General features: G+C 54.5%; 1 protein-coding gene across 1 annotated transcript; it reads right to left on the bottom strand.

The window, feature by feature from the left end:
• Positions 1-15: 15 nt before the first annotated feature.
• On the bottom strand, positions 16-26,421 carry LOC148107905 (uncharacterized). The gene is made up of 4 exons (XM_087855217.1): positions 26,170-26,421; positions 25,913-26,073; positions 325-391; positions 16-267 (listed from the first exon to the last, which is right to left on the bottom strand). The coding sequence occupies exons 1-4, from the start codon at positions 26,419-26,421 to the stop codon at positions 16-18; spliced, it is 732 nt and encodes a 243-aa protein (XP_087711343.1).

Genomic DNA, 26,421 nt, shown 5'->3' with positions numbered 1-26,421 from the left:
CCTGTGGCCAGTGTCTCAAATCTTGCACTGGCAGCAAACGGGGACACAGCAGCTGGACTGGGAGCAGCAGGGTTTACAGCAACTGGACTGGGAGCAGCAGGGTTTACAGCAGCTGGACTGGGAGCAGCAGGGTTTACAGCAGCTGGACTGGGAGCAGCAGGGGACACAGCAGCTGGACTGGGAGCAGCAGGGTTTACAGCAGCTGGACTGGGAGCAGCAGGGTTTGCAGCAGCTGGACTGGGAGCAGCCACAGGAGCCACAGCCCCCCTTGGAGCCCCCACATGAGCCACAGCCCCCACAGCTGGAGCAGGAACAGGCTGGCACACAGCAGCACACGGGCTTGCAGCAGCAGACGGGCACACAGCAGCTGGAGCCACAGCCCCCACAGCCGGAGCCACAGCCCCCACAGCCCCCACAGCCGGAGCCACAGCCTCCGGAACAGCCACAGCAGCTCATGGTTCTGGTGGGTTGAGGGTGGAGCAGGTCAGAGGAGCAGGTGCAGAGGACAGGTGTGCAGGTGTGGAGCCTCCTGGGCCGGGAGCCCTTTATATACCTGCCCAGGTGTCACATGGTCACTTCCCTGTTGCTATTAATGTACTTTCTGCAGGGAAATTCTGCTTTTTGCCTCCATGTTTAAAACAATCACACAAACATTTGTTTATATGCATTTTTTATGTTTACCCTTTTCCTTGCTTTCGTCAAACACTGGCCACATCACGAGCTGCCGTGTTTCCACTCTCGAGGGCTCGGAAGCTAGGAGAGATGTGACTGGCTCGCTTCCAGGTGGCAGGCTCCCATGGCTGCAGGGAAGGCTCATTCTGTTGGGTCCACCCATGGGGACTGTAGTCCCTCGTCTGCTCCTCTCTGACACTGAGCTGTGGCTGTGGTCCCTGCTCCTCTCTTGCACCTTGTCCCATTTGAGCCACCTGCTGTCTAGAGCTGCTCTTCTAGACAAGAATGGGGCCCCTCTCTGTCCACAGGCCCAGAGACCCGGGAGCTATGTGGGAGGCGCCTACGCTCTCCGTGGAGACACGGAAGTTCCGGGGGTGCATTGGCATTCCAGGAAGCCAGTGTGCAGAGCGGGGGGGGGGGGCAGAAGTGGTGATTAGAGGGTACCTCCTCCACCCAGTAAGACTGCTGACGCAGCCCCTCCCCAGTGAAGCCCCTCCAGCTGCCCGGTGCCCTACCAGCTCATTCCTCTCCTGGTTGTGGTAACCAGCCACATGGGAAACCTGGCAAAGGCAGGGATTCAGAGCCAGACGCCCGCAGCTGGACACTGGCTCTGCCCCTTTCAGGAGTGGACCCTTGAGCACGTCTGCCCTGCCTTGTTCTGCTCCTTTGTACACACAGATGGTAATGGCTCCTACCCCTGCAGGGAAGGTGGGGTTCACCGAGGGCCCCGACTGTGCATGGACAGTGCACATGGACAGTGGATCCCATTGTCCCACCCATGTGACCATAGTGTGCTCCAGGGGTTCAAGTTGGACTGGGTTATGTCTGACATTTACACACTCTGAGGTCCTGCCCAGGAAGCCCTCGGCTCGCCAGAGTCAGGACTGACCCTCTGGAGGCTGGGGGAGAAGGGCGCCCCGGACCAAGGGCAGGCCTCGAGCAAAGCAGGCAGCTTTGGGCATGGGAGCAGCTGACAGGGCCAGGGTTTTGGGGCTTCAAGTGCTGAACTTTGGTCCCAAGGATCGGCCTGCAGCTGGTGGGACCACGGGAGGGTTGCAGGGGGGGCGTCGGTGAGGGCAGGCAGGAGACTGACCTTCAGGCAGGATGGATGTGATGGTCCAGGGGCCGCAGGAGGCCTGACCCGGGTACCAGCCATGGGGTGGGGCAGGTGGGTTTCGCAGCTCTCGAAATGAGATCCCCGGGGAAAAGGATCCATCACTGTGTCCTATGGGTCATCGCCACTGTTCCAATGAACACATGGGCACCCACGCCCACCCACCCATGTAGCCGGGCACTCACGCACACTCACACCCACCCTCACACGTGCACGCTGCCTGACACAGGGGAGGGCCCGTTGACTCGTCTCTCTTTCAGGGTGCGTATCCACCTGGTCTCGCCTGAATGCCTCCCTTGGGTCCCAGAAGCCACACGGCGCCCTGGGGTTTTGTCACGACAGTAGATCGATCCTTGCTGGTGTTGGGTACACGGCTCCAGAGCCCATATTTCAAAGGAAGTTTCCAGCAGCAGCCCCGGCACTTGGAATTGGTAAGCTACAAGATGGGACACATCGAGTTTTTTTTTTTTAATTTTAATTTTTTTAAATTTTAATGTTTTTTTATTATATTATGTTAGTCACCATACAGTACATCCCCGGTTTCCGATGTAAGGCTCGATGATTCATTAGTTGTGTGTAACACCCAGTGCACCATGCAATACGTGCCCTCCTCACTACCCATCACCAGTCTATCCCATTCCCCCACCCCCGTCCCCTCTGAGGCCCTCAGTTTGTTTCTCATAGTCCATAGTCTCTCATGCTTCATTCCCCCCTCTGATTACCCCCCCTTTCTTTATCTCTTTCTTCCCCTACCGATCATCTGAGTTCTTATGTTCCATAGATGAGAGAAATCATATGATAGTTGTCTTTCTCTGCTTGACTTATTTCACTTAGCATTATCTCCTCCAGTGCCGTCCATGTTGCTGCAAATGTTGAGAACTCGTTCTTTCTGAAAGCTGAGTAATAGTCCATTGTATATATGGACCACAACTTCTTAATCCAGTCATCTGTTGAAGGGCATCTCGGCTCCTTCCACGATTTAGCTATTGTGGACATTGCTGCTATGAACATTGGGGTGCATATGGCCCTTCTCTTCACTACGTCGGGACACATCGAGTTTTTAAAACTTGTTTGGAGGGACGGCTGGGTGGCTCAGTCGGTGAAGCATCTGCCTTCAGCTCAGGTCATGATCCTGGGGCGCTGGGACCGAGCTCCACGCTGAGTGGGGGGTCTGCTTCAGGATTCCCTCTCCCTGTGCCCCTTCCCCCACTCGCACATGTGTGCACTCTCTCTCCCTCCCTCTCAAATATATAAATAAATCTTTAAAAAAGGGGGGGCGCCTGGGTGGCTCAGTTGGTTAGGCATCTGCTTTTGGCTCGGGTCGTGATCTCAGGGTCCTGGGATCGAGCCCCATGTTGGGCTCTCAGCAGGGAGTCTGCTTCTCCCTCTGCCCTCCCCTCCACTGCTCGTTCTCTCTCTCAAATAAATAAATAAAATCTTTAAAAAAATAAGAATTTATTTGGAGAAAATGGGACTGATTTTGCTTCGTATAACCTTGCTCTGTAAGGTCTTCCCACAGGAAATCTGAAAAAGACCCCATTTGTGTGACAGAGGAATGTCCTGTGTGTCCTGACCTGCACAGTCCAGACGAGCCGGGTAGAGGGGGTTCTTGAGTCCGGCTGCTCCCGCCACCTCACCTGGGTGAGGGTGAGATATGAAGTCAAGAGGTCCCCGTGCAGCAGGAGCCTCTCGGGTGTGGTCAGCACAAGGACAAGCCCAGGGCGCTGGACATGAAGGGGGTCTTCACTGCAGCCCAGGGGTGATCCAGCTTGGCTCGTGCAGTTTGCAAGAGGACAGTCCATCTGCACGTTCAGCTGTTCCTTCCCCTCCTCCCCAGCCATGCAAGCACCACGGGTCAAGACCCCATAGCAGCCCCCAAGGACAGTCCAGGAGCAGCTGGGTGCTGGTGTTCTGGTTGTGTGTGCATATTTTGTGTTTTTTTGTTTTTATCTCTAAAGCACTACTGTCCCATGGTGTGGGGGCATCTTGATTCGCTTACCCCGAGGTGGCCCCTGGTGCTTTCCCAGGGGACGCAGCGCCAGCCGCGGTCCATGGCCTCAGCCTCTGCTGCTCCCCCATGGAGAGATGCCCGCCAGCGCCCTGTATCCTGCTGAAACAGGGTGCATTCCAAGTCCAAACGTCCCCCCGCCAAACACGGTGGAGAACCCCTCCTCGTTCTCGAGGGTGAGGTGACAAGGAAACGGCGTTGCAGGTGTTTCCAGGGGGAAGCCGGGGCTCCAGGGGCCCCAGTGCGATGGGGCACAGAGGACGGGGTGGCAGCCACTTTATTCACTCGGAATTTGCTCCTGACAGACGTCTGCTTGTCCACAATTGTTTGTGCACGTTCGAACAAACAGGGTGGCCGATGATAACAGGAGCTGCCCAGGCCTGGCTTCTGTCTGCCCGCCGCCCAGCCGGGTGCCCAGGAGAATGTTCCCAGGAAGGAGGAGTGTGCAGTGGGTCCTGGCCCGCAGCCTGCCTCCACCGGGGCCCCTCATGGCACCCTACGCCCACGTGCTCCACGGCTGTGTGCTCTGTCCCTCTCTCCCTTCGTGTCTCTCTGTCTCACTCTCCCTGTCTCTGTGTCTCTCAATATGGACTCTGCTTGTTGCTTTTTCTGTTGTTTTTGTTCATGTTTACGGGTTTGCAGGTGTTCTTTATGTAAAGGGGATGCCAGCCTAAGTTCTGCAGTGCTGGACCACCCCCCAGACCTTCGTCTCTCTTGTTCCCTCAACGCTTCCCGATCTGGGCTGATGTCCCCCGAAAAGCTGTTTTCTGTGCCTTTCCCCTACAATCCACCCTTCCTGCCCCTGGGAACTCGCATGAGTGTGCATGTTTGCAGGTGCAGTGACCGGCTAGGGCAACAGTTCCACGTGATTCCTGCCTCTCCCCCCATCCCTCTGCTCCCCACCCGCTTCCTTAATCTCACAGGGTGACCAGCTTTGGGACTTTGTGTGTTGTTTGTTTCCTGTTTGTTTCTCCACCTGGGATGTAAAACCCACAGGGCTGTGCCCGGGGCAGGGGTGCGGGTGGAGAGGGAGGGCAGCCAACACCCCTCCCCCAGGACGGTGCATCTCCCAGGCCGGCGTCTCCCCCTGCACCCTGGGCCTCCACCCCAGCCTGGTTTCAAGTCTCTGTGGTCTAGGAAAGTAAACAACACAGCTGGCTAGAGTCCTTAATAAGTGGTTACAATGGCGCCCAATAAACTCTGATGGGATCGAGCGAGGGCTTGGATTGTGTCCCCCAGAATGTATGCTTCAGTCCTAACCCCTGGCGCCCGGGTGTGTGACCTTAGTTGGAAATAGGGTCTTTGCGGATATAATCGAATGAAGACAAGGCCACTAGGTGGGCCCTGATCTGACAGGACTGGTGTCCTTCTAGGAAGAGGAGAGATGGACACACAGGGGGCCAGGTGACCACAGAGTAGAGACAGGAGCGACGTGGCCACCAGCCTGGACGCCTGGAGCCCCAGGAGCTGCAGGAGGCAGGAAGCACCCTCTCCCAGAGCCTCCGGAGCTCGGCCCACACCTGCTGTCGGACTTCGGCCTCCAGACGGGAAAGATCACACTGTCGTCTCAGGCCGGCAGTGACGGCAGCCCCAGGAAGGGACGGTCGTGTATTACTGAACGTGAGCCTGTCCTCTGCACCGTGGCTGCGTGCGGCCCCGTAACGTGGCAGCGGGGGGAACAGGCACCGAGGAAGGTGCCCAGGCTTTGGCTGGTCACTGTGCGGCATGGGGTCTCTGCACTCTGATGGAGGATGGAAGACACAGGCCAACACAGAGGAGGAAAACCATGTGCAAGGGCCCGGGCGGGGCCGGCATGAAGAGGGAGGTGAGGAGGAGGACGGGGCCGACTCCGCCACGGGAGGCTTTGTCCGGGGGAGCACACGAGGGGGGACCTGGGGGGAACCCGGGCCTCTGCCCAGCACATGGCCCTCTGCTCTCCCTGCTGAGGCCCCTCCCGGCCCCGGTTTGGGTGCCTGTGACCCACAGCACCCGTCACCCCTAATTCCGTAGCACCTGCCTGCCCTCTTTATGGATGTGGCGCTCTCAGAAATACGTCGGGGACGCTGTTTTAAAGTTTCCTTCTAGCTGGCGGGCTGACCATCTTCTGCTGCAGTTCTTCGCTCAGCCGGTCCCGCTGCTGCTTTTCCAGGTTGTTCCATGACTCCAAGAGAGCTGACCTGTCACAGCTTTGGGCTCTCGGTCGGCTTCTCCTGGCCCCATGTGGGGGAGAGGCCGTGATGCCATTTCCCAAGGTCATACAGTAGCCCGGTGGTGGGTCCGACACAACTCCAGGCCTCTGGCTCCAGAACCCACCGTCCTCACCACTGTCCCAGTGTTTCTCAAACTGGGGTCCCTGACACCCCACCAGGGTGTCAGGAAGTCAACACTATCTTCACAATTACAACTGGACACTGGTTTCCCTTTCCCTCTGTCTTTTGTGAGTGAATGGAGGAATGTTCTGGAAGTTACATGACGGGTGGTATGGGCACACAATGACGACGACAGAGGCAGATGAGGGCCAGCTGTCCACCATTATGCCCTCTTACCACTGTTTCGGGGGGAGGAGGAGGCCGTGACTTCAAAACATGTGTCACGTGTGTTTACAGGCCATGGGCTTACTCATGTTCTTTTATTGATTTTTTATTTTTTCAAGGTTACCCTTTTATTATCAGGAAATAAACTCCCTGCTTGTGAAATTTAATTTTACTTCCCCCAAGTTACACCGAGCCGTAACTGACGCATAGCGCTGATCCGGGTACGTTGTGAAATAATCGCTGCAATGAGTTTGGTTCACATCGGTCACCATGGCGGCTGCACTCTCTTCCCCGTGAGGAGACCGGTTCCCATCCGCTCCCAGCAACTTCGCTACACACGGCACTGCGTAGGGAACGATTGCGGCCCTGCTGTGAGCCGCGTCCCCTAGACGTGGTTGTCTCGTAGCTGGAATCTGCCCTTTCCGACCACCTGATCAGCGTTACCAGAAACGCACTTGTGAACGAATATTCTAACACTTGGCCAGTGCTCATTCCCGCTGTCCTACCACACACTGACCCACACAAACAAAAGGGGCCCCGACAAGGGTAAGGGGGTGGTGCCGTGGGCCCCAGGTGACTGGAGACCACGCTTCGCCCCGTGTGGTCACAGTGTTCAGGTCCTGCTGGCCTTGGTGGAAATTATCTCCCAGTAACAGTGAGACACAGGTTTTCCACCTTGAAACCTTCCCTTTCTCGAACAGACACTCCAGACAATAGGGCAGCCTCCCGATATTTCTGGGGGGTCATGAAGTGTCTCAGATGTTGTCACGAATCGTTTGGGTCTTAGCTAGCTGCCAGGTGCTCTCGCCAACCCCTGCGCACTGTGTCATGCCACCGCCACTTATAACCCAGGAGAGACCAGCAGGGCCACTGCCCGCCTCTGCTGTGGGGCCGTGTCTGTGCCCAGACAAGCGCAATCAATCAGATACGTGTGTGTAAAGAGGTTTATGTTGAGGAATTAACTCATATGGTTGTGGGGGCTGGAAAGCCCTGAACGCGTAGGGCAGGCGGCAGGCATGCAGCTCAGGCAAGGTCTCCAAGTCACTGTCTTGAGCGAGTCCTTCCTTCTCAGGAAACCTCAGTCTTTACTCTCAGAGCCTTCACCTGATTGCACGAGGCCCACCCACGTTATGGAAGGTGATCAGTTTTACTCAAAGTCCAGTGATTTCAGGGTTGATCGCATCTACAAAATATCTTCACAACAATTTGACCAAACAAAACTGGGTACCGTGACCCACTCCCAGGTCCCTTTGAGACATAACTCTGCTGTCCCACAGTAGGGTGTCTGGACCAGGAAGTTTACTGAGGTTTACAGGGTTTACTGAGACTGAGCTTTTTGTCCATATAGTCTGTCTGCCGCCTTTTCTCCCAGGTGTTTGGGCCAAGAGGATAGGCTGGGTGGACCCTGACCTTGGCCGGCAGAGCAGACGCTTTCCCTCAAGGATGGCTGCTTCTCAGGGCTCCCGGGCCTCCTTCAACACCAGGGGAAATACCCATGTGCGTCCAGATCCTTTTTGCAAGAGGTCCCTCAACATCACGCTACTGGGAGTACGCAGATACCCGGAGGAGGGCTTGGGCCACCGTAGAGGCAGCCAAAGGCCGAAGCCCAATGAGGCAGCTTTCAGGAGGCCGCCCTGTGCCCACCAGAGACAGAAGAACCAAGAGCGCAGAGGGACTGAGGGCGGGCGCGTTTATTTGGAGGGACCCAGAGTCCAGCTGGGTCGTAGCAGATCACGAACAGCAAAGGCAACGCGCAGAGGCGCCGATGGACCGGACAGCTCCTGAGTGCTGGCGGAAGTTGGACCTCATAGGAGAGGCACTCAGGTCTGGGGTGCACCTGTGCCCGCTGCCCCCAGGCCTCTGAGCTGGACGCGGCCCTCCTCGGGTGGGGCTTGGAGGGCCAGCATCGTCTGGGTCCCTGCTAGTGGTGTGGCCGTTGTGACAGCAGAGGAGGAACGACCCATCCTCAGGATCCTGTGGGGGGGAGGGGCAAAAGCAGAGGTGCGTGGGGAGCAGATTGCTAGGGTGAAGCCAGGAGTAGGAGTGGGGGGCTCCGTGTCTGGGCCAAGAGCTGCAGACCGTCCTACTCCAGGGGGTTGCAGGCTGAGAACCGGGCTCCGGGGGCCTGGGGCTGAGCGTGGCCATTGCCTGGGGAATGCAGCGGATTTGCTGGCCACCTGAGGTCCATGGCCATTATATCAGCTCCTGCCCTGGCGGCAGCAGGGGACACAGCAGCTGGACTGGGAGCAGCCACAGCCCCCACAGCCAGAGCCACAGCTTCCGGAACAGCCACAGCAGCTCATGGTTCTGGTGGGTTGAGGACGGAGCAGGTCAGAGGAGCAGGTGCAGAGCACAGGTGTGCAGGTGTGGAGCCTCCTGGGCCGGGAGCCCTTTATATACCTGCCCAGGGTCAGCTGAGATGCTGGGCACACGGTCACTTCATGGTCCCTGTTTGTACCACTAAAACATCCACTGTTCTTCTGTGTTGTTTTGTACTTTTCTTCCGAGTTCTGCGTCTTGCCCTGACTGGTGCCAGGCCGCCTGCCACGGGGGAGATGGACCAGGGCCCTTGAGATTCAGCCGGAGGCCTGTGTGGCTCCTGCCACATCCATTCCCATGGTCGTAGTCCTAACCGGACTCCAGGCCGTCGGGGATGGTCTCAGGGGATCCAGAGCGAGGGTGAGGTGGACCCTGGGGAGCAGGAGAGCTTGATGGGTGGAGAGAGCTGGACCATCTTTCCATAACTCAGCAGTGCTCCGCTGAGCTGGGCGTGCACCTGGCCCAGACCTGCTCCCCATCTCGGCTTTAGGGGGACGGGTTCCAGGCACACATGCTTCTAAAGGGTTTGTAGCTGGAGCTGCAAGGGCAGGCGGGGTCAGGGCAGGGCAGCCTGAGCGTTCCCTCCTGCTCTTCTGCTCGCCCCCCCGGCCCCCACCACCCCTGCCCAGACCTTTGCAGGTTTGCGCAGACCTGAATTTGCACTTAAATTGCTTCGGAGCGTCAGTTAGTGCGTGGACAGGATCCCATCATTCAGGGGCACAGCGCACCGTCCCCTGCCACCTCCCCCTGCTCCCGCTGCCCCCATGCCCCCCTCGGGAGGGAGGCACCAACTCTGGGCCCCAAAAGCCTGTTCTGTTTCCTGCGCTGGAGACTTGTGGGAGGAGGGGCTTCGCGCACCTACGTGGCCGGTTCAGGAGGCGCTGCTATGCACGCGGTTTGTCGGGAGGTGGCGCCCTTGCACCATCCATGAGGCCGGCCCGAGGCTTGGCCGCCACTTTGTTGAGGTCTTCGGCTGGGGCCTGGGGCAGCGGCCTTCCTGTGACCACCTGACACCCACCGGGGCGGCCGCTCCGGGAGGGGGGCAGCGCAGACCCAGCCCTTGGCCTTGTTAGCTAAGCTCACCCCCACAGCCCTGGGGGAGGAAGGCTTTGCGCAGCCCACTTTACAGGTGAGGCACAGAGCCCGGGATGCCCAGGCGACAAGCGTAGGAGCCGGGTCTCAGGGGCAGGGTGCCTGGTGTGCGGACTGTGCTCCTAACTGCTCCTGCGTCTGCGCGGCCTCGGGGGGAGACGGGCCCCTGGGCCGTGATGTGAGACCTGAAGGGAACCCACCCCACCGAGCTCCTGAGGATTTTCTTGCCGTCAGCTGCCGGTCTGGTCTGGTGTCCCTCTGAGGCCACGAACAGTAGGCAGCCAGAGTGTGTCCCTCTTTGCCCTGGTAGCCAGGAAGCTCAGGATGCTGTTGTGGGAAACGCAGCGAGTCTCAAACCTTTCGGCTTTGGTTTTCGAACCTGACCTGTCCACGGACAAGCTGGCAGATGCATCCCAGCCAGTGCAGGGCTGGTCCAGCCGGAGAAGGTGACCCGAGGGCAGGGTCATGGGACCCTCACAGGCGGTGGGCTGTGTGTGTGGGCAGGGGTGTGGGGGGGGACCAGGATGAACAGGAACTTTACGGCACATGTGAAAGCATCCGATGTGGCTCTGGCAGCTGGGGGCCGATGGTGTCCCCGGGTCTGCACGGGGCAGTTCCAGGGGGCAGCTGTCGTTCTGGTAGGGGCTGCAGGGCCAGAGCCACAGTGGGGACAGGGCTCGGTGGAGAGCTCTTTGCTGAGAGTGGTCTCGGGCTGGTAGGGACGTGGGCCGGGGTCCAGCTTGGTTGTCACCTGCATAAGCTTGACCCTGTGCCACCAAGTCCGGCCAGGCTGCCCCGTGGTAGCAGCTTGCTGGGACCAGGCGGTCGGTTCACTCGGGGGGACGGGAGCCTCAGCTGTGCCCAGAGGGGACAGAGGTGGCTGCCTGGCTGCGGGGCGCCCCATGGGCCTGGCGGGGGAGCAGGACAACAGTGAGGGCAGCTGTCGGTTACGGACGAGGCCCTGGCTGTGGGGGCCAGGGTTACAGCTGGGGTCCGGGACTTCTTGCGGGGGCCACGGGCCTGCCTCATGCACGCCGGACACTCAGGCAGCAGGTGGCGCCCGCGGGGACTGTGGATGGTGGCCGGTGTCCCAGGCCGCTCGCTGCAGGGAGGTTGACAATCCCCGTGTCACCGGGGCCTGGACGTCTGTTTGGACGTTCTTGTCCAGCATTTGATCCCTTTCAGATGTTTTTGAAATCTTGCCGTTGCAACAATGCAGATGGACCTTGAGGGCATTGGACGGAGTGAGACAGGCCAGACAGAGACTAATACCTCCTGACGGCTCCTCCGTGTGGAATCCCCAGGGAGAGATAAACTCAGGGACGCCGCGGGCCGACTGCGGGCTCCAGAGGCGGGGGCGGGGGGACGTGGCCAAGGTGGTCAGAGGGTACCAACTGCCAGTCATGAGGGAAATAAAGCAAAAGAAAGTTCTCGTGTGCTTGTATTTAGAGGTGAAATAATGCCGGAGGCTTACAGGGAAAGCAGGCACTTAGCTCACCCTCCCTCAGCCTCCAGGCCCCACGCAGAGATCTCTTTCTGTCTCTTTCTCGGGCTGTCTTTCTGTCTCTCTGTCTCTCTCTGTCTCCGTCTCCGTCTCTGTCTCTCTGTCTTTGCCTGTCTCTGTGTCTCTCTATCTCTGTCTCTGCCCATCTCTCTGGCTCTATCTCTCTGTCTCTCTGTGTCTGTTCTGTCTCTCTGTCTCTTTCTGTTTCTCTGTCTCTCTGTGTCTGTCTCTTTCTGTCTCTGTGTCTCTCTGTCTCTGTCTTTCTCTGTCTCCCTATCTCTCTCTGTCTCTCTGTGTCACCCTGGCTCTGTCTCTCTGTCTCTCTCTGTCTCTGTCTCTGTGTTTGTGTCTCTCTGTCTGTCTCTCTCTGGCTCTGTGTCTCTCCGTCTCTCCCTGACTCTGTGTCTCTCTGTCTCTGTCTCTAGCTCTGGCTCTCCTTGGCTCTCTCTGTCTCTGTCTGTCTCTCTGCCTCTGTCTCTCTCTCTCTCTCTGTCTGTCTCTGTCTCTCTCGCTCCGTCTGTCCTCTATCTGGATCCCCCCTTGTCCAGCACCCTCCACTTGGAAAGCAGTTATGTCTCTTGTGATGATTCCAGTGGACGTGCACTTGCCACCCCTGAGACCCTCCAGTCACCTCCGAGAGAAGCTGAGGCCTCTGTGGTTCCCTGCGTGTGGCACCTGGTATCACTTGCATTATTCTGCTGGGGGGACCATGACAAACACCGTGGACGGGGCTCACACAGCAGGATGCTCTGTCCCCTGTCCTGGAGGCTGGAAGCCCGAGATGCAGGCCTGGGCAGGGCAGGTCCCCCTGAGGCCTCTCTCCTCGTGTGTGGACGGCTGTGCTCCCTCTGGGTCCTCACGGGTCGTCCCTCCGTGCGTGTCTGTGTCCTGATGCCCTTTTCTCATCAGGACCCCAGTTCCACAGGATCAGGGCCCCCCTGGTGGCCCCATGTTCCCTCCAGCACCTCTGTAAAGCCCTTGTCTCTAGCGGCGGTCCCATTCTGAGGTCCAGGGTGTAGGACTCCAGCTTATGACTTTGGGGGACATGGTTCAGTGGTAACAGCACTTTGAACATCCCTCCTTTTGGGGTGTATTTCCCCCCATTCTGCCTCCCAGAAAGCCGCACCAGCAACGGCTCTGAAGGGCTCTGGGTCCTGCTTTTGTGTGAAACCCTGCCTGACTTCTTAGCTGCCTCCCCAGGAAGCCCTCAGCAGAGCCCCAGGAACGGGCCGGGGTTACGGGGCAGCGAGTGCAGGGGCTGGCCCCTCGCCATCACAGGGGAGCAGCCTTGCATATGCCTGTATGGGGCCCCAGCGGGGAGGCATCCGCATCAGGACAAAGGGAGTTGGCACAGGAGGGTCCGGTGACCAGAGCCACGGGGAGGGGGCAGGAGCTCCCCCTCTGTGTAGCTGCAGAGTGAGAGACGGGCATGTGGCTGGACAGTACGTTCGCTCACAGGGGCCCTGGAGTCCAGCTGGGACCCTCCCAGAATCAGGCCTGGTGCCTTGGGTGCAGGCGCCCGTGGGAGAGGCTGGGCCTCTGCCCCCTGGAGGTCCCGGAGCGCAGTGACCTCCCGGGGCCCCGGAGCCGGCCTCCGAGGGTGGGCGGCATGGGGAAGGGGCGCCGGGGTCAGGTGGACCCCACCAGGCCGTAGGGGAGGCAGGAGAGCTGGGGCCAGGCGGGACGCCGGCCGGGGTGGGGATGGCGGCAGGGCCTCGGCAGGGCCAGGAGGGGACATTTGTTCCCCCCGCTGCTTTCCGGGTGACCTCCTCTTGCACTTTCTACATCCTGTGCGAAGGCCCCTGGCCTGTCCTCTCATGCAAACGCGCAGGCCGTGAATTCTCCGCGAGTCTGTACTACTTCAGGCCCGTCTCCCTGGTTTTGATGCAAAATCTTTTCTAAATATTGTCTAATTGCCGGAATTATTTCTTTAATCTATGCATTATGGGGAGGTATGTTTTTGAATTTCCAGAAATGTGGGGCTTTTCCAGTTATCTTTTTGATGTTGATTTTCAAAAGTCATTGAGGGGCTGGAGAACATTCCCTCCAGCTGTGCTGAGGTTAGCCTTATCGCGAGTAAGCGGACAGCTGTCCCGGCTTAAAAATGCCCGTTTCAACAACGGAATGTAGAGTCTGTACACACCCAGCATCTTTAACCTACTAATTGTGTGCTTCAAACGTTCTGCAAACTCGCTGACCTTACTGGCCATTGAATCCAACGGTAACTGAGATGTGCTGAAGGTTCTGCAAACGGACCCGCTGAACTCCCGCGAAGTCTCTCGGCAGGCCTCTGCCTCAGGGCCTTTGCGCTAGCTGGCCGAGAAAGCCCTTCACTGGGTCACCGTATGGGTCACAGCTTTGCCAAGTCTTTGCTGACGGACACCTTCCCCAGGAGCCCCCACCCTTTAGAACGGACCATCTTTCCTTTGGGAAGTCCTTTCCCCTTCCTGTTTTGTTTTCTTTCTTGGAACGCACTAATATAATTTAACGATCGAATTTGCTTTTTGTCTGTCTCTCCCCATAGAATGTCAGCCCAAGACTGGAATTTCTGTTGTCTGTGTTCACCTCTGCGTCACTAGCCCCTTGATGGTGCCAGGCACAGAGCAGATGGCCTGTCAGGGCTGCTCGGAAGGACGGCTTTACTGTGCCGACTGTGTGGGTTTCTATAGATCCTGTTTGGGACCCAGAAAGCTCAGTATTAGCATTTCTCGTAAATTCTGGAAAATTCTCCCACGTTATCTCTTTGAACGTCACCCCATCTGGAGGCCTGGCAGTCTGTGTCAGGCTTCCTCCCTCGCACATCCCCCTGCGTCTGTGTTCCCGTGTGGAATTGCAGATAAAGTATCGGTGTTTACGCTCCTGTGCACGAATTCTCTTTGCATCTGGCCCGGCCAGACCCAGCGAGACTGAAAATTCAATTAGTTTGGGTTTCCTTTGTAGAATTTCTGTGTTCGCTGCCCCAGTGTGCTTGATAGCGCTTGTGTTCAGCTCCCTCCTGCTCCCGCTTCCAAACGAGTTTTATTTTCTTTAGTTATTTCTAAAGCACTTATTTTGCACGGAGTCTGATAGTCTCAGGGTCCGGAGCCTGGGCTTGACAGAGCCTCCTCTCTGTGGCTGTTGCTGGCTGTCCCACGAGGCCCGTGTGTGTGTGTGTTTTGTGATTTTTTTTTTTAAAGATTTTATTTATTTATTTGACAGAGATAGAGACAGCCAGCGAGAGAGGGAACACAAGCAGGGGGAGTGGGAGAGGAAGAAGCAGGCTCATAACGGAGGAGCCTGATGTGGGACTCGATCCCAGAACGCTGGGATCACGCCCTGAGCCGAAGGCAGACGCTTAACCGCTGTGCCACCCAGGCGCCCCATGTTTTGTGATTTTTGAGTTGTGAGTTGTGAGTTTTGGCTCCGGGGACTGTCATCTGTGGGGATCGGTGACATCTGCCTAAGGGCACGTTTCTTCATGGGCTCAGTGCTTCCATATCTTCTCCCCTAGAACATCCCAACCTGGGCTGACTTTACACGAAATCTCGCAGCTGAGGTTTTCAGGAGACACTTGCAGGGCCGGCTTCGGATGACACGTTTCGGGGGGGACGCCTCCTGGCTTCCACCCTGGCCAGGGCCGGTCCCGGCGAGCTCCCCGGTATTGCTGTCGCCTGCTTCCAGGCCGTGTGGAGGCCAGGGGCACTGGTTCGCCTTCCTCTGTGGCCGCAAACTCCCTCAGCATGTGGCTCTGAGGATTCTTCACTCTTTGAGCCACGCAGTGACCCTTCCAAATGGCATTTTGGGACCCAGCTCTTTTAGACGTTTCTCGTGGGACGGCCGTGGTTGGCGTCTGGTGAACCGTGATTACTGAACCAACTGAACTATAACTGAAACTCAGAAGAATGTTTAGAAATTTCCACATTGTTGGGTGGACGAGCGCTGGTCGTGGCCGTCAGAGGGCCTGCCCTCAGAGCGGCCTCCAGGCCTGTGTGGGGCCGGGCTCCTGGGGTGGGGGGCTCCAGCCATGCAGTCCCCCCCCAGTGTCTGTCTGCCTTGCCCAACGAGACCCCAGTGTGTGTGAGCTCCTGTGAGGACTGTTCTCACACGTGGACGCGGGGCCTTCTGTGGAACGGGGCCGTGCGACATCATTAGTTAGGAGGAAGTCGAACTGCCGTAGGGAGCCCCTGACCCAACAGGACTGGCGTCCTTATAAAAGGGGAACTTGGACACAGAGACGAGCTATGCACGGAGGGACGACCCCGTGAGGACACAGGGAGAGCACGGCCATCTGCACATGAGGAGAGAGGCCTCAGGAGGACCCGCCCTGCCCTCGCCTGGACCTCGGCCTCCAGGACCGGGGGACAGAGAGTGTCTGAGGCATGAGCCATGGTTTGTCATGCTTTGTTAAGGACTCCCGAGCAAACTCATACAGTAGGGACCATGTGGGGCAGGGGCGTTGGTCCCAAAAGTATGAGGCGGGGGTTATGTTAAAGTTATACATATTTTTACTCCTGTAGAAGCTGAAACAAGGACTCACAGAGTAAACTCTTGGGAGGCACGGGTTGTGTTTATCGAGAAGGTTCAGACTGAACCCTTACCAAAGGGAGGATCCCAGAGACAGGCAAAGGACCTGATCTGTGACCAAGAAGGAAGGGCAGGGCTTGGAGACCCCCTTGGTCAGGGAGGACCCCAGGGACTGATGCCGCTGTGCCCTCTGGCTAGAGCTCAAGGGCCATCCAGGTTCGGGCCACCCAAGTGGTTTGGAGAAGGAGGGACGTGGGGGCCGGAAGAAGGCAGGGGTGGGGGGCGGGGAGCAAGGGCCCTGGTCAGAGGACATGCAGCTCAGGCTGCTCCCAGTGAGCTCACTGGAGGTGCCAAGGGGGCTCGCAGCCCTGAGAGGTTTGAGTGGTGAGCCCCGGAATGCTGGCAGAGGGGACAGGGGCCTGCGGGCGCTCATGACCTGAGGGTCTCGGGAGCTGAGTACCAAGGTCTGGCCACTAGGCTGCCACAGTCCAGAGGACGATGGACCCAAGGTTGTGCAACAGGAGTTTAGGACACACTGGTCATTCCAGGAGAGCCCCGACCTGTAGGAGCCAGAGCTCTGCTCTGCGGGTCTAGGATGCAGCCCTGGTCACTGCCTGGAGGGCCCGGGTGCGCAGGGGCCACCAGAGGCCTGTGGCCAGCACCTCAGATCTTGCACTGGCAGCAAGTGGGCACACAGCAGCTGGACTGGGAGCAGCCACAGCCCCCACAGCCGGAGCCACAGCCTCCGGAACAGCCACAGCAGCCCATGGTTCTGGCGGGTTGAGGGTGGAGCAGGTCAGAGCACAGGTGTGCAGGTGTGGAGCCTCCTGGGCCGGGAGCCCTTTATATACCTGCCCAGGTGTTTACACTCAAGACATGATTACTTCCTGTTACGTGTTTACACTATTTCGTATGGACAAGTGTTATGTTTTAAACCTCGCAATCCCATGAACTGCCAAGAGCTCAAGCCAAGTCAACTTTCTTTGGTCCCCAACTCTGGCTTCTTCCTCAGGAGTGTTTTTCTTTAGAGACAGAGACCGCGCTCGGTCCTCAGGGGAGGGGTCAGCGGCGGGTGGGCTGGGCGGGGGCTGCCATCCTTGGCTTCCCCAGTTCGGCTCTTTGGTACGGATCCTCTGTCCCCCTGACCCTGGGCACTGGTGTTTATACCCCTACTTACAAATCAGTTGCTGCTTATTTTTGTAAATAAGAGTCTCAAGTACAAAGACAGTAGTTACACCGCCCCAAATGCTCCGCACAGATACTGTTAAATTGGTAAAACAAGATCTCGAAGCACTGAGCTTTTCGTGCACCCCCCGTCATTCCTCTTTCTTCCTCGCTGGGCTCCCCGTCCCTGTCTGGCCAGCCCCTGACACCAGCCAGGCCCGACATTCTCTTCAGGAGACCCAGTTCACAAATTCCTGCTACCGTGCCGATGCTTCGGGAAAACCCCACACGTCCGCTAAAAACATAATTCAGATTCATTGTCTTGGAAGGCTACGCCGGTTTACCAAGTGGGTGGGCCGCAATTTGGTCAGCCGTCCTCTCTGGAGGACTTCCATTGTCTAGAAGATTCGTTTGAATTTGTTTTATTGAGTTAAAATTTACATCCCGTGAAATGCCCGTATTCTCAGTTCGGCTCAGCGTGTTGCTGATGGAGCCGCTGCCCATCTGGGTAGACCCCTCCGCTGTCTAGAAGGCTCCATCTCTTCGGCCTGCTCCTCGTAGCTGGTGTCAGACACCGTCCCCGTTCCGCACGGTAGGCGTCCTCGTGCAGAGAACCGGCCCCATGCCGACCTTGATTTGTGGACTAATGTTGTCCAGCATCTTTTCAAATGCTTGTTGGTCACGGACATGTCCTTCCTGGGAAAATGTTCAATTTTTTGTCCCTTTTTATTGTGGTTTTCTCGTGTCTCTCTGTTCTCGTCTGTTGGAGCTCCTCACGGATGGTGGCTACATGCAGGGCTGGACGTACACGCAAGCATCACGTACAACAAGTATCATTGCAGATAGTATGCACGATTCCACAGTTATCTTCACAGTTATCATCCTCGGAGAGGGAAACGTGGAAGGTGAACGTGTTACTCCGACCGCTCTGAAAACTCGGGGTTTTCTTCCCGGAGCGATGGGGGTATTTTTGTGCTTATTTCTCTGGTGGACCTTGGACTAATTTTTGGACGCACTGTGAGGCAAGAGTTCTTCATTCAGCGCATTGGAGCAGCCCTTGCGGAAGCAGGCGGGGGCGGACATGCAGGCACGGGACAGGTGAGGAGGGGACACACAGGGATGGACGCCAAGGGACAGGACGCGACAGGCGGGGGGTAAAGTGTGCTGTCAGGCGGGTGAGCTGTTCCAGTGGGAAGTGATGTTAGACGTGTCAGCTCGTCTGTGACTATTTTCTTTCTTTCTTTTTTTTTTTTTAAGATTTTATTTATTTATTGGAGAGAGAGGGGGAGAGCCAGAGAGAGAGCACGAGTGGAGGGGAAGAACAGAGGGAGAGGGAGAAACAGACTCCCTGCTGAGCAGGGAGCCTGACGTGGGACTCGATCCCAGGATCCCGGGATCACGAACTGAGCGGAAGGCAGACGCCCAACCGCCTGAGCCCCCCAGGCGCCCTTCATCTGTGGCTATGTTTAAGACATGATGGCCTTTCCCGGCTCCTGGGGACGTGGGTCTGGGGTGCTGGGATAACGAGGGCCGGCCTTGACTGGACCTGGCGTCTGGGCTGGGCCGTGAGTTGGACAGTGAGCAAGTGTGTTTTTTCTTGAGGAAACCTCCAAGTGGTGGAGGGGCCGTCCTGAAGCCAGGCGACGACGCAGGGATGGAGCTGGGGCGGCCGCTGTGGCTTCTGCTTTTGGAACCCAGGTGGGATCTGTCTAGTACCGCTCTCACCGCCACCCCGGAGCGCGCGGGGCATTTCTCGCACGCCAGTCACCCGGCCGCGCTCTTTGGAAGCAGCGGCTTCAGGGACTCAGCATTTTAGCCTCTTATTTGGGGATGACTTCAGGTTCCTGGCCTGTGGCCTCACGGAGTGGTACCTTCAAGGTGGGTACGTTTTAACTTGACTTTCAACCATTCTTGGCTGCTCAGGACCCTCTGAGGGTTACCGCTGAGCAGTGGGGGGTGAGAATTCTGTAGCTGCTCCGGTTTCTGGGCCGACTCCATCCCTTCCCTCTGGCTTGCACACCAGCCAGTTCTTGCAGCTGACCTCCGTCTCGTAATGCTCTGCAAGATGTGGCCACAGTGACCGACCGACACAGAGGCAGCCCTGAGCTTCCTGAGTTTCCCCTCCAGAGATACACGATCTGGGACGGCGATATCAGCCCCATAATAGCCATCTTTCCAGCCTCTGAAAACAATTTCCTTTCCACTCCCGCCCTGGCCACTGAACCAAGGCCACAGCTCTCTGCTTTCATTATATTACCTTTCTGGGTCAGGCAGGGTGGGTCAACCAATTATGCCGCTGAGCCAGCTCAGTTCAGCTGAGCCCCCACGGTTCAGTGCTTATTTCGGGCTTGTCCTACACGCCACCGCAGGCCAGCTCCCAGCTCAGTGCACTTCCTCCCCTGGGACTCGGGCTGCCGCAGCCTCCGCACTGGGAACGCTAACGAACTGCAGGAAGGAAAAGCGTACGTGGGAAACTACACTGAAGTTTCTGCTCACGGGCTCATGCAAATCACATGACCACGTCCAGCTGCTGGGGGGTGGGGGGTGGGGGCTTGCCACCTGCCATCTGACCCTGTCCCCAGGAAAGGAGGGACAAGGGACCTGCAAATAGCCCGAATTCAGTGTTCCATGTGGCAGCTCTGTCCACACTTTACGTGGTTTTAGCTAATGATCTCAAGCCTATCTTTTCAAATACGCATTTAAAGCTAGAAGCTTTCTCTCAGCCTGATTGCATCGTGCTCAGTAAATTTAATAGGTAATGATTCACTATCATCACCCACACTGCTTTTTTCCCACTGGGGTTACACAGCGGGGGGTTTCTGATCCTGTGGGTCCTCACTGACAAGCTGGAGTTGGTCCTCTCGCCATCCACCTGCCATACAGTGCAGTCCGGGTATCAAACGCAGGAAAAAACACGACGCTTTCCCTTATTTCCCCCTTGTTCAGAATAACAGATTGCTTCCCAACGTCCTCCAGAGGCAACTGAGGACCTTGCCTATTTTTTCCCGCTTTACGGAGGGGTGACTGATAAATGAAGGCTGCACGAACGTAGTCCGTGCCCTGCGACTTGGGATGTAAGCACACACTGTGAAGGGACTGCCACGATCCAGGTAATCTCCATGTCCTCACATACTTGCCCTCCCCCTTTCTGTAGTGAGAACACTTAAGACCTGCTCTCTTAAACTTCCAGGTGCACAACACAGCATTGTCAGTGACAGCCCCGCGGCGTGCGTCACATCCTGGGGACTGCTGGTCCTACAGCGGGAAGTTGGAACCCCTTGACCGACATCTTCACTGCTGTGTGATTTATTGCCGTGAGTTCAGTGCTGTTAAATCCCATCTGTAAGTGAGATTATGCAGTATTTGTCCTTCTGGGTCTGGCTCCTTTCACTGAGCGTAACGTCCTCCACCTTCATCCATGCTGTCACGAATGGCAGGATTTCCTTCTTTTTAAATATTGTGTAATGGTTCATTGTACATACAAATGCACCTTCTTTATCCATTCATCTGTTGACAGACACTTAGGATGCTTCCATAACTCGACTACTGTGAATAATGCTGCAGTGAACATGGGGGTGCAGGGACCTCTTCAAGCAAGTGTTTTCATTTCCTTTGAGTCAATACCCAGAAGTGGGTTTACTGCCTCACAGGGCAGCTCTATTTTTAACTTTTGGAGGAACCTCCATACTGTTTTCCAGAGTGGCTGCACCAGCTTGCATTCCCACCAGCCGTGCACGAGGGCTCCCCTTTCTCCTCATCCTCGCCAACACCTGTTGTTTCTTGCCTTTTTGATACCAGCCATTCTGACTGGGGTGAGGAGATATTTCACTGTGGTTTTGGTTTGCATTTCCCTGATGATGAGTGATGTTGAGCACTTTTTCATGTACTTGTTGGCCGTTGTATGCTTTCTTTGGAAAAATGTCTATTTGGGCCCTTTGCCCATTTCTTAATAGAGTTATTTGTTTTTCTACTATGGAGTTATATGAGTTCCTTATATGTTTTGGATATTAACCCCTTAATAGATATATGGTTTACAAATATTTTCTCTCATCCTGTAGGTTGCATGTTGACTCTGTTGATGGTTTTTTGTTTTTGTTTTTGTTTTGTTTTTGCTGTGCAGAAACTTTTTAGTTTGATGTGGTCCCACTTGTTTATTTTGCTTCTGTTTTCTGTGAAAGCAGTCTGTCCTGGGCTTTTCTTTGCTGGGAGGTTTTTGATTTAGTCTCCTTACTGGCTATTGGTCTGTTCAGATTTTCTGATTCATTCCTTCTTCCCTAACCTATCTTCCTTCCTCCCTATCTCTCTCTCTCTTCCTTTTTTGAGAGAGAGGGAGAGCAGGCACAAGCAGGGGTGGGGGAAGGGCAGAGGGAGAGAGAGATTCTTAAGCAGGCTCCACACCCAGTGTGGAGCCAGACTTGGGGCTTGATCTCATGACCCTGAGATCATGACCTGAGCCAAAATCAAAAGTCAGATGCTCAACCGACTGAGCCACCCAGGCGCCCCCAGACTTTCTATTTCTTGATGATTCAGTCTTGGTCAATTGTATGTTTCCAGGAATTCATCCCTTTCTTCTAGGTCATTGTTGTATGATAAGAAATATATACGGTCGTTGTCTCCGGTTTCTGGCAAGAAGCTCCTAAAAACCTTAGAATTTCCTGAGTGATAGCAATGTCTTTTGTCACTTATTAGGACTCTCAAAAGAGAACACACCTAGGTATATCCTGATGAGGTGACTCAGAGTGGGACTTGGAGCTTTCAGCCTCACCCACCCACCTCTGGGAAGGAGAGGGGGGGCCCTGCAGATTAGGTTCTATAAAACTCTTGAACACTGAGACTTGATGAGATTCCAGGTTCGCAAACATGGGGAGACTTGGGGGAGGGTGGTGTGCTCGTCAGCACAGAAACTCCACACCCTTTCCCCATACCTGCTCCCTGCATCTCTTCCATCCACCTGTACCTGAGTTTATCCTTTTATAATCAACCATTAATCTAGGAGGTGACATGTTTCTGTGAGTTCTGTGGGTGGCTCCAGCAAATCAGTCAAACCCAAGGAGGGGTTGTTGGAACCCTGGATCTCTCACTGGTCAGTTAGAAGCACAGGTGACCCCTGGGCTTGCAACTAGCATCAGAAATTGTGGGGCAGGGGTAGGGGTTCCTGTGGGACTGTGCCCTTCACCTGTGATATCTGATGCTAACACCAGGTAGAACGTGTCAGAACAGATCTAAGTTAACTTTGTGGGACACCCAGTCAGTGACCGCTGAGAACTGGAGGATTTTTTGGTGGTGTTAAAAAAACTCATGTTGGAGGTATCCGATCTGTTGGTGTATAATTGTTCAAGGTAATCTCTTATGATCTGTTGTGTTTCTTTGGGATCTGTTGTAATGTCCCCTCCCTCATTTCGGGTTTTATTTGAATCTAAGTCAATCTAGCCAAAGTTTTGTCAACCGTTTTCTTTTAATCTTTTCAAAAGCCTAACTCCATTTCACTGATCTTTTAAATTGTTCTTCTATAGTCTCTTTCATTTACTTCCACCCTGAGCTTTGTTATTTCCTCCATTCTGCTAACCGTGGGCTTAGTTTGTTCTTTTGTCCCCTAGTTCCTTGAGATATAAGATTAGTTGTTTACTTGGCATCTTTCTTTTTTCTTAATCTAGGTGTTTGTCACGTAACCATCTGCCTTAGTCTTTTAGGGCAACTATAGCAAAAATATCATAGACTGTGGCTCGTAAACAACAGAACTTATTTCTTATGGTGGTGGGGCTGGGGAGTCCAAGATCATGGTGCTGGCAGATTTGATATGGCAGCTGGTGTGGGCCCACCTCCTGATTCATAGGTGATGCTTTTCCCTGTGTCCTCACGGGGTGCAAGGGGCTGGGGAGTGATGTGAGGGTCTCTTATAAGAACACTAATCCCATTCAGGAGGGCTCAACTCTGATAACCTAAGCATCTCCCAAAGGTCCGACCTATTAACACCATCATCTTTGGGAGTCAAGATTTTAATAGGAATTTTGAGAGGACACAAACATTCAAACCATAGCAACTTACTACCTCTTTTGCTGCATCCCATATATTTTGGTATGATGTGCTTCCATTTTCTTTTGTTTCAAGATATTTTTTGATGCCCCTTTTGATTTCTTCTTTGACTCATTGGTGGTTCTGGGGTATGTGCATACTTTCCACTTATGTGTGAATATTTCCATTTTCTTCCTATTACTGTTCTCTAGTTTCCTGAGATTGCTGTCAGAGAAAACACTTGCTAAGATTTCAATCCTCCTAAGTTCGAGATTTGTTTTGTAACCTAACAAATGATCTATATAGTTCAAGCTCAATTTTTCCTCACTGATTTTCTGTGTGAGTGATCTGTTTGTTGTTGAAAGGGGGCACTGAGGTTCCCTACTATTACTGCGTCTATCACTACTTTCAGATCTGTTGGTATTTTCTATATTTAGGTGCTCTGATGCTGGGTGGATACATATTCATAATTGTTATATCCTCTTTGTCATTAATAATGACCTTCCTTGTCTCTTGTTACCATTTTGACTTGAATCTATTTTCTCTGGTGCAAGTACAGCTGCCCCCACTCTTTTGCTTTCCATTTGCAGGAAATATCTTTTTTCCATCCCTTACTTTCAGCCTATGTGTGACCTTGAAGCAGAAGTGGGTCCCTTGTAGGCAGCATAGAGTTGGGTCTTTTTTTTCTTCTTTAAGTCCAGCCACTCTATGTCTTTTGAAGAATTTAATCCATTTACATTTAAAGCAGTCATTGATAGGTAAGAACTTATTGTCATCCTGTTAATTATTTCCTGACTGTTTTGTAGTTCTTTGTTCCTTTCTTGATGTCTTCCTTTAGGATTTGATAATTTTCTGTAATGATATACTTTGAACCTGTCTCTTTATCTTTTGTATATCAACTGTAAGGTGGCTTGCATAAAACACCTTATAATAATGACACTATGCATTTTGTATATTATTTGTATTATTATCTGTGCATGATTATGTGCTTATAGATTTAAGCATACTTGATGCATATCAGTCCATTTATTTTTTAAAGATTTATTTATTTGAGAGAGAAAGAGTGAGTGAGCAGGAGGAGGGGGAGGAAGAGGGAGAATCTCAAGCAGACTCCTTGCTCAGCACACAGCCCAACTCAGAGCTCCATCTAATCACCCTGAGATCATGATCTGAGCTGAAACCGTGAGTCAGATGCTTAACCAACTGAGCCACCCAGGTGCCCCTGTATCAGTCCATTTAAACATCGGTGTTCACATTACCCCAAATTTATCTACTGGAGACCTCTTTGAGTTTCATGCCCGGGTTCTTTTGACATCACCTGAGGACTCTTTATTATCTCCTTGCTTTCTGGGATAATGACATGTTCCAGATTTGTCTTGTTCATTTCCAATCCCATTTCTGCAGAGAACCCAGGTTTCATTTAAGTACAAGAGATGGTATTTCACAACAACAGGCTTGGTGCAAAGAGTGCTCATAGCTACCATGTTGGCCATTTTTCTAGGTCTTTCAGCGAAATAGGAAGCCATTTTTTTTAAAGATAATATATATCATAATTTCATACTGACACATTTAATTCAAATTCAGTACTATAGGGTTTTTACTCAGTTTCATCAATCCCACACCCACAACCACATTTCTGATCCTGACCTAATATGCATTTGCTCTTCATTGAGACAGTCACAGCCGTCTCAGAGTGATAGTACCAATGTTACCACCAACAAAATGATTACTGGAAACAGCTTAAGATTTCTGTTTTTGTGTTTTTCTGCACTGCGGGCATATCACACTAGGAGATTACTGTGTTTTCAAATGACTTGAAATAACTCATCTCTATTAATACTGCCTTTTAAGAATTTTGAAAGAATGTGGTTGGAGGCCTCAAAATAACAAGGGAGGCCTCAGAGTATGATTTCCCAAGGTCCTCAGTCTGGGAAACAGCCACTGTTTTTCTTTTTTTTGACAATCCCTTATGTATTATGCAGATTGGAACAGATAGGTTAAGGGCTGGGACACGGATACAGAAGGTGAACTCCCTTCCTTAAGCCAGTGTGTGAGCTTCCTGTGGCAAGAGGCTGGTTGCACCATAGTCCTCAAATGTGGAATAAGAGTGGCAATGTCTGGTTCCCAGGCCCTGGCCGCTTGACTAAGACTCAGGGATTCAGCTCTACCTGTGATCAAGAAGAAGGAGGAGGGAGGCGGCAGAGGCCTGGAGGAAGCGAGGGGACAGTCTGGAGCCCCAGGACTGTCCCACAGCTGCTAGGCCTCTGTTGGCTTGGCCTTGGGGACTGTCCTGTCTCTAGCACATCAATGGCTGGTAAGATGTGAGAAAGTGAGTGTCCTGAGGATAGAAGAGACAGACCATAGAGATGTGAGGCCAGGGTGACTGTGGGGGTGGGGCGTTCGCACCCTCACCAACAAATCCACCAACCCCCTCAAGTGTGGAATAGAACGAGAATGAGAACAGCAGTGACCATATTGGTAGTAATGACCAATGAAAGAAATGCACAAGCCATGGGTTTCCATGTGTCAACACGGTATTTTTATTGATTTGTAACATAGGATTTAAGATAAAGCAGAGTGTTTGGCATGCAAAGCAGCTCCGAGGAAGTTTCTTTAACCACAACCTTGCTCCCAGTGGAACAACAACACTAACGTCTTCCTACAGGAAAATGGGACATCAGGTGAAGCACATGCCTCTCGGTGGGCCGACCAGGATGAGGTCAGGGGAGGAGAAGGGTGCAGCCAGAAGGTGACTTGGGCAAAGACTTGTCAGCAGACAATGAACATTAGAGTGGCTTCTCCCAAGGAACTGTCAGCCAAATCTGGCTTCTTTCTACAAGGGCAATGGACCCTGGGGTGTGATTTGGAACTTAGCAATAAAGCACATGTCATAGCTTGGGAAACCTGGATCAGCCGGAGTCACCTGAGACCTGAGGTCAGAGCCTCAGATCTTGCACTGGCAGCAGATGGGGACACAGCGCCTGGACTAACAGCAGCAGGGCTTACAGCAGCTGGACTGGCAACAGCAGGGCTTACAGCAGCTGGACTGGGAGCAGCAGGGTTTGCAGCAGCTGGACTGGCAGCAGCAGGGCTTACAGCAGCTGGACTGGCAGCAGCAGGGTTTGCAGCAGCTGGACTGGCAACAGCTGGACTGGCAGCAGCCACAGGAACCACAGGAACCACAGCCCCCATTAGAGCCCCCACAAGAGCCACAGCCCCCAGAATTGGAGCAGGAACAGGCTGGCACACAGCAGCACACGGGCTTGCAGCAGCAGACGGGCACACAGCAGCTGGAGCCACAGCCCCCACAGTTAGAGCCACAGCCCCCACAGCTGGAGCAGGAACAGGCTGGCACACAGCAGCACACGGGCTTGCAGCAGCAGACGGGCACACAGCAGCCGGAGCCACAGCCCCCACAGCCGGAGCCACAGCCCCCACAGCCGGAGCCACAGCCCCCGCAGCCGGAGCCACAGCCTCTGGAACAGCCACAGCAGCTCAT

Source organism: Ursus americanus, chromosome 24 (assembly GCF_024610735.1).
Source record: "Ursus americanus isolate L20-20 chromosome 24, mUrsAme1.1.p, whole genome shotgun sequence".
NCBI classification, from domain to species: domain Eukaryota; kingdom Metazoa; phylum Chordata; class Mammalia; order Carnivora; family Ursidae; genus Ursus; species Ursus americanus.
This window is presented reverse-complemented; position numbering and strand designations above follow the sequence as displayed.

Bases quoted from the DNA above. Each gene is read 5' to 3' on its own strand.
- LOC148107905 (XM_087855217.1), bottom strand. From the start codon at position 26,421: ATGAGCTGCTGTGGCTGTTCCAGAGGCTGTGGCTCCGGCTGCGGGGGC. The intron at 26,074-26,169 runs GTGCCAGCCTGT...GGCTGCTGCCAG, and splicing joins GCAAGCCCGTGTGCTGCTGT to TCCAGCTGTTGCCAGTCCAG. The intron at 392-25,912 runs TTAGTCCAGGCG...GGGCTGTGGCTC, and splicing joins TGCTGTAAGCCCTGCTGCTG to CGGCTGTGGGGGCTGTGGCT.